Source organism: Corvus brachyrhynchos, unplaced genomic scaffold (genome assembly GCF_000691975.1).
Source record: "Corvus brachyrhynchos isolate BGI_N302 unplaced genomic scaffold, ASM69197v1 scaffold4, whole genome shotgun sequence".
Taxonomy (NCBI): domain Eukaryota; kingdom Metazoa; phylum Chordata; class Aves; order Passeriformes; family Corvidae; genus Corvus; species Corvus brachyrhynchos.
This window is the reverse complement of record NW_008237878.1, coordinates 6,191,177-6,203,467: the sequence shown is the minus strand read 5'-3', so window position 1 is coordinate 6,203,467 and position 12,291 is coordinate 6,191,177. Positions and strand designations below refer to the sequence as shown.

The 12,291-nt window shown below is 49.1% G+C and overlaps 1 protein-coding gene across 1 annotated transcript in view; it reads left to right on the top strand.

Annotated features, from left to right (window-relative positions):
- Positions 1–9,721: 9,721 nt before the first annotated feature.
- Positions 9,722–12,291, top strand: part of PODXL2 (podocalyxin like 2) — a 19,067-nt gene continuing 16,497 nt past the window's right edge. Inside the window, exon 1 of the mRNA XM_017732517.1 lies at positions 9,722–10,055. Coding sequence (XP_017588006.1) covers positions 9,737–10,055 — 319 coding nt within the window. The 5' untranslated portion in view covers positions 9,722–9,736. The remainder of the gene's footprint in view (positions 10,056–12,291) is intronic.

The window sequence follows — 12,291 nt, the reverse complement described above, 5'->3', positions numbered from 1 at the left end:
CTGATACAAAGAACGGAACAACCACAAATTGCTCCGCGTTTCTCCAAGAGCCTCCTCTTGAAATTTGGAGGAGAGGTAGGGTGCCAGGGAAAGGCAATTAAGTGCAGGAATAATTATATTTGGAATAGTTATGAAGGCTCTGCTTCTATTTTTAAATAGTCTGGGGAAATTTCCCAACAAAGGGATCCCCCAAAGACCCGTTGATACAAAGAACGGAACAACCACAAATTGCTCCGCGTTTCTCCAAGAGCCTCCTCTTGAAATTTGGAGGAGAGGTAGGGTGCCAGGGAAAGGCAATTAAGTGCAGGAATAATTATATTTGGAATAGTTATGAAGGCTCTGCTTCTATTTTTAAATAGTCTGGGGAAATTTCCCAACAAAGGGATCCCCCAAAGACCCGTGAGGCTGAGATTGTCCTCTTCCTCCCTAATCCATCCCTTTGTACGGAAATCTGGTTATTGTGGAACAGGAGTTCTGAACGGGGACATGTGAAGTGTGGGGGAGTCTTTGTCTTGAGTCATTCTGGCAGGGAGGGAAGGGCTGACTTACCAACCAGTCACTGTCTTCCAGCACGACCGAGCTGTGATACAGTGACATCCAGTCCCCTGGCACATCTCTCCTATTACCCCAATCTCCTGAAAACGTTCATGGGGAAATGTGTCATCTGTGGAGACACTCTGTCCATGGGCTGTGAGTCTCTGTCATCTGGGGCTCCCTAAAGAGAAGACATAAAGCCTTTTAGGTTTGCAAACAATAGTGAGCTTAAAGAGCAAAATGAATCTGAAAACCTGTTGGGGTTTTGTGCCAATACTCTGTGGCACAGAAGCAGTAAGTCTTTCCAGAGCTGAGCAGGGAGCCAGTTCTGTGGCTTCCTCCAGGCAGGTTGTCCACATTAAGGGAAAACCTTGGGCACAGCTGGCAAAGGGTCTTCAGCCGCCCCCCTGTCCCCAAATCCATCCAAACCTCTGCCTCCTCCAGAGAAGAGTGTAAGATGTGAGGGGGGGAGCTAACACATTCCCACCCTGCCAATCTGCCAGCAAGGGTTGGCCCCATCCCCATAGCTTGAAAGCTACATTTGCTCTGCACAGGAAGATGGACCTCATGGTGGTTTTAAAATGTGGCAGCCAAAAGGACCACCGCTGGTACTGCTGTGCTGAGGGGAGGATATGCTTCCTATTCTGATGAGGCTGCTAGAAACTTTCTAGTACTGTTGTCCAGCTGGTGGTGATACGGAGGATTTGGGTCCTTGGCTTTCCCTGTGATCCTCTCTGCTGCCCTAGTAGGGAGAGGCATAGGGGTGGGAGGTGAGGAGCAGCTCCGAGGGACAGCTCAGTTCCTAGCCCAGTGAAATTTGTAATCCTGGTGGGCTGTGGCAGCACTGTGGGGCTGGACTCAGCTGGCCAGGCGTCCCCAGCCAACTGGGCTCCTGCCTGGATGGGAGGACAGAAGTGGAGATGCAGACTGCTGGGAATTTGTACATCAGGCTCTGTTCGGTTCACCGAGCTTTGCTCGGTGGTTCAGGATCAGTTCCAGTCTGAAATAATTCAGTGCACTCTGGTCTCACTTCTCCAGTCCCACAGGACAGCAATAGTTAATATCTGAGAAAGAACTGGATTGACTGTGTGTGGTTCCCCACATGTTTCCCTGGACTGGGAGCCTCCACAGACCTGCAGGATGTGCTGAAATGGGGCATGTGCCTCGTCAAGGTCCCATCAGACCACCAGGCAGCACAAATCTGTTGGCAGAGTGTGGAAACATCTCTCCAGGCTCTAGGGTATCTGAGCCCCTTTGGTCTTGCAAGTAGAAAAATGCTGCAGGGAGGGAAGGAGGGAATTGGTCTCCTTCCTCTTTTTGTCTCCCCAGGTGCTTGTCTGCATGTGGGCTATTTAAGGTTTTTTTTCTCTTTCTGCCTGCTTAGAAGATGTCTTGTTAGCATTGTGTGAACAAGCCAGAGATGAGTGAGTATAGATCAGGATGAATGAAAATTCCCTGTTGTCTGTTTTTTCTTGGCGGCCTCGCTGCCATAAGGAAATGTTCATTTAATTGTAGGCATCAGGGGTAGAAATAACTACATTAAGCCCTCAAGGGGAAGCTGCTGGCGGTGAGCTGGAGATCAGAGTGCACAGAAGTTTTCCCACTCACTCTGCATGGAAGAAGCTCCGGCATTTTATGGGTACGTGGGTGAGCAGCAGAAGCACTGACAGCCCCGCTGCAGGGCCGGGGCAGAGGGGCTGGAAGAAGGTGCATCATGGCTTGCAGCTGGTGCTTGGGTGAACTGACTCCTCGTTCTTGCTGGCTGTTTGTCGAAACCAGGGCACTACTGAAACACGTAATCCCAAAAGAATGGAGAGAGGCTATTTGTCAGCCACACGAGCACAGCCTGCACCGAGGCCAAGCAAACACGTGTATTGGTTTGTTCAGAGGGCCAGGGATGCTGGCAAGGAAGGTACACCCTGCTGGGGCTCAGATCAGCCCCCCCACTGTCCCAGTGCCTGGTGAAGCCCTGTTGTGGTTACCAGGCTTTGGATGTACATTCTTGGTTGGGATTAATTTGTTAGTGTTGGGAAACCACCTTTGCAGCCCTCCCTCTATATGCCAACTGCAACCATGGCTCTTCTTGTCCTGCCTGGTGTTGTGAAGGTAGTCAGAACCCATATATGTGCCGTGGGACCACTAAACCTTTGCATGAGCTTTTTTTACCTAGGATGCATGAGGCTGTTTGGAGAGTGGAGCATCTTGGAGGTGCGGTGTGTGGCAGGATGGTTGTCATTGCTCTGCTGCAGGGGCTGGAGTAGAGTGTAACCATTTTGTGCTCAGTGTTGTGCCAGGAGTTTTAAAGACCTTTTGAGGTGTAAAGGTTTCAGTTACATTTTGATAGGCAACCGTGTCTCAAGGGAAGTCACTCAGGCACCTGAGGTAGTGCTTGCTCTGCCCGGGCAGGAAGCCCTTGCAGAAGAAGCAGCCACAAGCCTTTATTTAGTGTGGTGGAAATCAGGCTGAGCACTGTGGGGTACGGAGGGAGTCCAGGCTGGGGCAGAGGGAGAAGAGGAAGCACAGGCCTGGTGAGACAGATGAAATGCTTTGGGCCTATGAGAGGGCAAAGAAGTCTGTGGGCTGTGGTTTTTCTCTTAGATCAGTGGCTTTCATCCTGTGGTCTGTTAACCCCTGGGGGCCCATGAGCTGTTTGAAGAGGCCTATAAAAGGTGACTGAAGAAAGAAAATTCACTTCTGCTGTGTAGAACTGTCTACCCAATGCTGTTTCCCATGGAGCTGCGTCTCCCCTGGCCCCGAGCTGGGAGCTGCCATTGTCGATAGCGAGAATCGTGGAGGAGAGCAGACGTTGCAGCAGCAGAGGAGGGAGGTGTGAAGGCTACGAGACAATCTGGGGAGGGAGTGAAGGCAAACAGTCTGGGGAGACTGAAACCAAGTGAGATTGTGAGTCCTGCCATGAATGGTTGGGCGGAGGGGGGAGGACAGGCAGTCTTGTTGAAGGGTCTGTGACCTGCTTGCATGGAGTCTCCTGTGTGCAAATGGAGGGAGGTGTTTAGAGCAGTCCTGATGTTACAGATCCTCAGGACAGCAGACCTGACTCATTTTGGCGCTGGGGATGAGGATGCCCAGCACTCCTGGACATCAGGCCCCAGTGCTGCCTAAGGGCACGTCTGCAATTACCTGCAAAAGCAGGTGCATCCCCTGGCAGTGCCTTGCTGTTTCCCATGGATATACCTGGGCCTGCGTGCTGGGGATGTTCTCTGCTGAAATGCCAAGGGAGCAGATGTTGGCCGTTCTTTGCGAGGTAGTGCCCACTCAGTACGTGCAGGCACGCACTCCCTGCAGCTGGGTGTTGGAGCTCTCATTATGCTTGCTGTAAGGAGCTGTAAAAGCTTAAAGATGCTGGCACAACATCCCTCTAAAGAGCTGTCCCATTGCAAGGGCTTCTTCCCTTGTGTCTTGACCCTCGTGTTGGTGTAGGTTGGTACGTATGTGCTCCCTGCAGACCCAGTGCTTTTTCTATTGCTTTCTAAAATGTACTGGAGCCGCAGGAAGGGGGATGGTTTTAGAGGGACGCTCAGTAAGGGACCTGGTTGCTGGCAGTACCAGAGGAGGATGGCAGTCTGATCTTGTTTTCTGAAGCCCTAATTGGAAATGATCTCGGAGATTAGGGCCATGGCTGGGTGTGTAAGTAGTCTAGGGGAGAGCAGCCTTAAGGCTGTGTGGAGCTGGAATGGGAGAGGTCTCTTAGGTGGAGTGTCTCAGAATAGGTATGATCTGTAACTCTGAATGAGCACCAAAAGAACTTGGTTTGATACACAGTCATCCCATATGCTTCCCTGTGCAAGCTGCTGAGGGTTTGGAGTGCACAGGCTCCAGGTGACTGTGTGGGAATCAGCTTGGACATCCCTCAGTCAAACAACATTTCTTTCTCTTCCTCCACTGGCCATGGTTGGGATCCTTTTTTGTTATTTAAATTACCCTACATTTTGCTATGTTCTGGAAGTGGTTTGTGCCGTTGGCCGTTCTGCCCTGGGGCCTCTCTCCTCTCTGCCCTTGGGCCTTGCTCCCCGGCCTTTCCAGGCACGGTGGTCTGGGGGAGGGAATATCCCTGGCAGATGCTTCCCTCATCTGGTCATTGTGTTTCTGTCCTAACTGATTATCAGTAAATGACCCATTCCTGACCCAGCTCTCCTAGGAAATAACATTGTTGGGTAGCTCCTGGGTGTGGGGTGGGCTTGAAAGGAAGGTCAACGGTAGCAGGGCCAGATGGACATTCTTGTGGCTGCTGTGTTGGCAATACCAAGATGCTCTGACCTCCCTCCGTGGTACCCATTGTACAAGTGTGCTTGGATGGGGAGTGCAGGCTCTGCTAGTTGGTGGTGACAGACAGGTACATCAGGGTGTGCTCCAGGCAAATGTTCTTCCTCTCAGCAGGCTGATCCTGCCTCATGTTCTTCCTCTCAGCAGGCTGATCCTGCCTCCGTGGCACTGTGGTGTAGCCACAACACTCAGGAAGGAGAGGTAAAACCAACCTTCTGTTGGGTAAACTGAAGAGCACTCCAGCCCCTCTATAGATCAAGTCAATGTGATGACATCTTAAGGGATGATTGCATGTTTCCTTGGAGAGAAATTGAGGTTTGCTTGTTATTAATTAAAAAGCAAAAAAATTTTAAAGGCTGACAGTCACAGCCAGATTCCATTTCATCTCCCCAAATCTCTCTTCTCATTTCAGCTGGACACAGAAATTACTTATTTCATCTTTCACTTCCAGTCCTGTTCAATAGGCCACTTGGGAGCTTTTAAATAGCTGCCCTGTCCCACGGAGAGGTGACTTGCTTTGTGGCAAAGGCATGAAGTGATTCTTGGTCAGCTAACGTGGAAAATACTATGGGGTTCTTTTAGAATTATTTAGAATTGTGAAAATGCTCTAATTCACAGCACTTTGTGAGAAAGATGGCAGATATTCTTTCTTCAGATTTTTTTTTCCCCACTGTTGAGTGGAACTCCCCCATCTCCTTGTCTGGGGCTGTTATGCTGAATCCTCTGCTGAGCTGAACAGAACAAGCTTTGCCACTTTGACTTAGAACTGTTTTCTGAGGGGTCAGTAAAGGCAGCACTAGCAAACTCGTTTCATCTGTATCCTCCTGGCTGGCTTTTTTTCAGTGGCCTCAGAAAGGTAACACTGCATCATTATTCTCTGCTGTAGGAATCGCCCCATTTTGCTCCTTATAGAGGTGAAACATCTTTTGCATTGTCTCCACACGTCAGCTCTGTGGGTGCTGGCAGCAGGACAGCGCCCAGCCAGCGCGGGCACTCCCATCCTGGTTTTGGTGCTCTCCGCCTTTGTTCCCTCTCCCCCTCCACCTACCTCTCCCACTTTCTCTCCTTTCTTGCCGCTCCTCTGTCTGCTCTGGGAGGGTTTTTCCTCCCGTGCTCACAGCCCTGCTGTTTCCCCGAAGGCTGGCTGCCCTCTTTAGCATGCAGAGCCTCATCTCCTCCAGGTTACGCAGAGGTGCCGCAAAAATAGAAATGAGAGACAAACGCCCCATTGAAGCAGCTGGTGAGCCCTGGCTCCGTTCCCTGCTCCCTCCCATCTACAGTTGCAGGGCTTTATTCATTTGTTTCTTTATTCCTATCACTTGATCTGCCTTTTAGAATACAAAATCGGGAGACTGATGGCTGATAGAAGTTGTTTAATCCCTGTTTCCCATCCCAGGAGGAAAATGGCCTGCAACTGTGGTCTTGGGCATTAGATTTCCTCTCTCAGCTGTGCTCCCCTGCCTCCCAGCTCAGCTCATGCTTTGATTCTTTCTTTGCCTTGGAGTTGACAGCTGCATGGAGCTCCTTTATGAGAGGCTTGAAAGAGAGGGGGAGGATGGCAAGTCTTGGGGCTGCTTTTTGGCACCCCAAGCCTTTGAGTTTTTGCTGCTGGTGCAGAAGGTATGAATGAAGTGGTGTCAGGATGGTGTCTGGAGAGGTACTGGTGTGGTGGTGCTGTTAGCTCTGGGGTATTTGGGCTGTGCTGGAACAGAGGGTTCCCCCAGACCAGTCTCTGCATCCTGTGCCTGTAGATCAGGCCCCAAGGTGTTACTCACATCTGCCCCAGGAGACACCTGTCTTGATCAGGCTGTGCATGACTCATTCTTAGGGATGAGGTGGTGTAGTTTTATCATGGGCTGAGGACAGCGCAGCATCCCGGTAAACCAGATAATGCAGCTTAAGGGGTTTTAACTGGGTAAACACTTCAGAGTTAAAGGAGGGTAAACAAACTCCCAGCATCCGAGCTTCCCACATGGATGGAAATAGCTCTCTGGATTACCAGGTTCACCTGCCATGAGATGTCTGTTGTAGAAGTGGTGGGATGGGCTGTGGCTGAGCTCTGGAGTCAGCCCAAACAGGGTGCAGCTGATGGAAACAGAGGTTTGAGGCAGTGTAGATGCTGGCGCAGAAGTACATTTTGAGGCTTTGCCCTGCTGCTGGGGAGACCCAGGATGTGTTTTGTAGTGTGCCACATCAGCCATTTCTCTGCTAATGGGAGTCAGGGGAAACTGAGGCATTGGGGTGGATAAGGAGCTTGCTCAGGATCCAGGCAGTCAGTTGCAGTCACATATAAACCAAATATTCCATGTGGCCTTGGACCTGCCATGGTCTCTCCCTATTCTTCTGCTCTCCTTTGCTGGATAACTTGGAGAATATATTTCTTTTCTCCTTGTTGCTGCTCTCTGTCATGTTTGCTTAAGCTGTAAGCTCCTCAAGATGAGTGCTCTCTCTGGTGGGCTGCTCAGTGATGCAGGTGTTGTCTGTCAGCTGGGGAAGCTCGCATTCAAACGTGCTGAGCACCCCTGGGTCAGCACGGGGCTGGCTTGGCCAGGTCTTCCCAGGTCCGTGCTCATGCACAAGGGATGTGTGAGTTCTCGATTCCAGCTGTGGACTTCACTGTTTGTCCATGGCCTGAGAACTAGCACATCTCTAGAGATGCCCTGAGGTGCTTGGTTGGCTCTGTGATGCTGTAGCAGCTTCCTTCCTTTTTGATAATCTGCCTCTTTTGCCATTCCCTTTTTGTTGCAGCTCAGGCCTCAGCTGATCTTGCCTTGGATCAATAGGGCAAAAATAAACAAGATTGAGAAGTGCTGAAGCCTGGCCCAAGTGTGTATGGGAAAGGGTAACCAATATTGGATTTTGCTGAGTTCAGAGAATAGTGGAGGAAGGTGGAGAGAGTCAGAGCAGGCAGAAGACTTAAGAAATGCATTTCTGGCTTCTAGCATCTCCAGGACAGGTTTGGTAATCAGTCTGTCAGGTGAGCAGTGACTCCCAACCTTCCTGTGCCAACAAGCCAATGTTGTCAATGAATGCACCAGGGCCAACCCATCTGCCACTGCCCCATAGCTCATCTTAGCACATGCCCTGGTTTGGATTTGTGTTTCTGGGATGTGGAGTTGTAGGGCACAGTGGTGGGAAGCAACATTGGGAGGTTGCCTCTTCTGTGCCCTTGCCCGAAGGCAGTTCAGCTCTGCTTAAATCATTTCAGGCCATGTGTATCCAGATCTGTGTGCAGCACCCAGGTGATGTCTCAGCAGTGCTTTGGAAAATCTCTGTTTCTAATGCTTCACGGCTCTGCAAGGATTTTCACATCTGCATTCCAGTGGTATCTCAGAGCTGTTTCTTTCCTCTTAAGACATTTCTAATGGATGTTTTCCTATCTTGTATCAGAAATGTTTTGTGCTAGTTCTCAAGGGGGCAACTTACCACTTTATGCTATTTCTTTTCATAATATTTCTGTTATTCCCATTCTCAAGATTACCTAGCTGTACCTACAGTTTTTCTGTGTAGTGAGGATGTCTCCTCGCTTTGTGTCCTTGGCTAATTTCATTATCATGTTCCTACTTTTTGTTCCAAGGTCATTTATGAAAATGTGATAGAACAGCAGATCCAAGGACAAACCTTGAGGAACTCCACTAGTAGCCTCCCTCCAGCACAAGCCTCTGTCATTTTTTGTGTAGCCAATGCCTTACACTTCTCCTGCTAATAGGTGTCTTTTCTTGTGTCTCTTGTAATTCTGCATGAGGCACTGTATCAGATATTTGACTGAAGTCCAGATGGATTAGAGCTGCTGCATTTCTGTTGTCTAGAAAATCAGTTATCAAAGAAAAATACCAAATTAGTCTTCATTTCAGCTTATTCAATTAGTTCAGTTCAGTGACTAGTTCATTAACAATTGAGAAACTGAGTCTGAGCTGAGAAAGCAAGAAAATTTGTCCTTTTTTTCTTCTAATTATGAATAAAAATCAGCTGTGAGAGGATGAGATCTTCTAGTTTTGATGTGCTGAATAATAGAGGGCTGCAAAGCAAATGGTTCAGTTCACCCAAATTAGTTACTTTGCTTGCTTAACAAAACTGTTTTAAATGTAAAACAGCTTTTGGTAATTTTATTTTTTCCGTATGCCTCCATATTTATAATGGTATTTATCGGCTGAATAAAGCCAAGTTCCAGGTGCTGTTTTCTTGCATTTTGATTGAAGTTCAATATGCATGTGAATGTACCTTGACACAAATCACAATTAAAGTCTCATCTAGGAATCAAGAAGTGTCAGTCAATCCTTCTAATAGTTAAAATGGAAATAATAAGAGTATAATGTTGAAAGAAAAGTGCAAAATGCAGCTTGCTTCCCTGCTTAGTGTTGGGTAGATGTTTGCTGTTGTCACAATATAATTCTTGCCTGTAACAGTCAGCCCTTCCTTATGAAGACCAACAATGTGAGTGCGTTGAAGTTCAAACAAAAAAAATAGATTTTTACCCTACAGATTTAAAACACGATCAATACTGGTTGTAAATAATATTGGTTTGAATCAGTCCAGCTGAATATAATATAGCTGCAGATCAGGACAGTCTGATACAAACTGTCACTGTTTTTATAAGGCCAGAGTTTCATGGCTGAAGTATAAGACATTCCACCTCCCCTCCAGGGTGGGTGATTAACAAGGCACCCCATCCTTTAAAGAGGCAAAAACACCTCAGAGAGGGTGAATCATCACCCCAGAAAGAGAGGTCCCCCAGGCTGGGTGATTGCTTGGTACAGACTCCTCCTGGATGTGAATGCTCCTCTGCATGCTTGTGGATGTTTCCCAGAATACTGTAATTTTTCTCATCAGCTGAGAGCACAGCCCATTTTCGGGGCAGGTTGGTTTGGCAGGAGCAGGCTGAAAGGGGAAGACAAGCCAGTGGGTGTCATTCCTCTCTCTGATGTGTGTTTACTGTCGTTATGCAGGGACCTTGTGCCTCTGCCTTGCCTCCTCAGAGGACCCAACTGCCGATGGCCTCACATCAACTTCCCTGCTGGAATTTGCTATGATGTCCCACTTGGAGGCCATGAATTCCCACGAGCAAACCAGCCCGGAGGCTGCAGAGCCAGACCTTGCCCCTGGCTCTCTGCATGCTGCTCCAGGGTCGGGCTTTGCCAGCGAGGAGAATGAGGAGTCCAAGATCTTGCAGCCCCCACAGTACTTCTGGGAAGATGGGGGAGAGCTCAATGACTCCAGCCTGGACTTGGGACCAGCAACAGGTAAGATATTTTTACCCCATTCTTCCTCTTCAATCTGCAGGGACTCTGGGGAAGTGGAAGGATGCAGGGGTCTATCTTCCTGCTTTGACACAACTCACTAAGAGGGCCTGAGATTAAACGTCAGCTCTATTTTCTCACCTCAGTGCCTGATGTGTCCCCAGTGAATCGTGAGCAAGCACAGGCTTTAGAAACCAAGTTACAGTTGAGCTTTTATTCCTGAGCTACTATGAGCTGGGAAAAGCATTGCCTCCATCTAGTTTCCCATTGCCTCACGCCCTCTTTTCACCTTCCCCCTTTTATGCTCTCTTCTCTCTTGCTTTTTTTCTGTTGCTGTCTATTAAGCACAACTTTAGGGTCTCAAGAGTCCAACCGAGGTCAAGGCTATCTTAGGGTTTGGGTCAGAGCTGGGTTCCCTGGATCAAATTCTGGATTCCTCCCTCTGTGGCTTCAGTGGGGATTTGGTCCAAGAGAAGACCGCAGGTTTTGTCCCTTGGGCAGCTGTCCTGTTGCCTACCCTGTCCTGCTACTTCCTGAGAAGTCATGACCAAAATGGGTTTCATTGGCATTTGAGCTCGCTTTCCTCTGTGGAGTGTTTTTGTGAGAACACTGAGTCCCCTCAGGAGTCTCTCCCCAAGCCCCTCACTGGCTTTGAGATGCCTGCAGGGAGAGGGATGGGAGGAAGGAGGAGGTACATTGCAGGGTTTCCAGTAGCTTAGGAGATTATTTCACATGCTCCTGCTCTTAAGTGTCTTGTGGGGCATGTATTAAGTGTTACCCAAGGACCAGGCTTCAGCCTTATCCCTCCTCCCTTATCCAGTATCACTCTCAGCAGGTCTGACTGAGGTCTGCAGTTAGAAAGCACAAGTCTCGTTTTATCCCCGCTCCTGTTTCTGTGACCTTAAAAAACACCTGTGCTCACACAGGGCTGAGAGCTGCAGCAGAGCCATGGCTTGGGTTGCCCACTGAGGCACAGTGCATGCTCTGTGGGGCAAGGGCCATCCCAGCTTAGGTCTCCGAAGCCCTTTGCTCACTGTCGGTGCTGCTACACGTGTCTGGCCGTGCTCTCGCTGCCCTGGGGCGCTCGCAGGCCTGGCCGTGGGGCAGCGATGCTGGGGCGGGCGGATGGTGCCGCATCCCTGGGCCGTGCTCTGGCTCAGCCGCTCTCAGCTCCGGCAGTGCTCAGCGGCGCTTTTCTTGGTGTGCCAGCAGGCACCTGCATGTCCTCACAGATCTGGACGTGACTTGGAGAACAGCGTGTGCTTGTGCATTGAGAGCGAGATGACTGGGTACCGAACCCAGCCTTGCCTCCTGCACGTGTCTCGCCCCATTTGCATGCAGAACACGCTGCTCTCTCCTTCCGTTCTCGCCTGCAGTACTTTCCTCCAGGAACAGATGTGCTCTTTCAGCTGTCCTTTATGCGTACCCTGCCCTATCCGCTGCCCAGCTAACCGCTGCTCTGCTTCCAAGTGCTGTTTCTTCCCCTGTCCATTGCTGTGTCCAGAGCTCATGTCTCAATGGCATTTCAGAACCTTGGTTAATAGAACAGTTTGAATTATTCAAGAGCTGGGAGTGCATTTCTACTTAAAATTTAATTAGAAACCTGCCGTGTGTCATTTTACAAAAAAGGATATCGTAATAGCATCCCTAAATTGGGCAGTCTTCTCCTGTCATGCAAAGCCTCTGTATGAGAGATGCACACAACCAATGGAACTTACATGCTGCATGTGTGACAGATGCCATGTGATACGTTGTGGAACTGTGTGATGACATCTGTTAGGTTATTTTCAATGTATAAACCCATTAAACAGTTTTAAACAGCTGCTGTTTAAGGAAAAAAAAGTTTATGGTGTAAGTTTTCCTTATGTGAGATTTCGTTCAGTGAAGTGTAGCCCAGCATAGTTGGTAGCTCTGTCCCAGGCACACACACTGGAAACGCTGCATCAGTCAAGGCACACAACAGGACTGTTGTACTCCTAGAGAGAGAAAATTACCTGCTGTGAAAGGAGATCTGTGCTGGCTTCTTACTGTGTTTGTATAAAAATACTGGGCCTGAACTGGTGGTGGTCTTGCAGATAGGCCAGATCTCCTGCTATTCAAAAGCTGTATTAGTCATTTCCATCTCTCCTTTTTTTATGTCCCTCTGAACTCTGTGTAGGGAGACTCCCCTGCCTTTGTGTGACTTCGAGGCTGCAAGAGCTAAAAAGCAATAACAATCTGCAGCTGCCTTTTTTTTTTT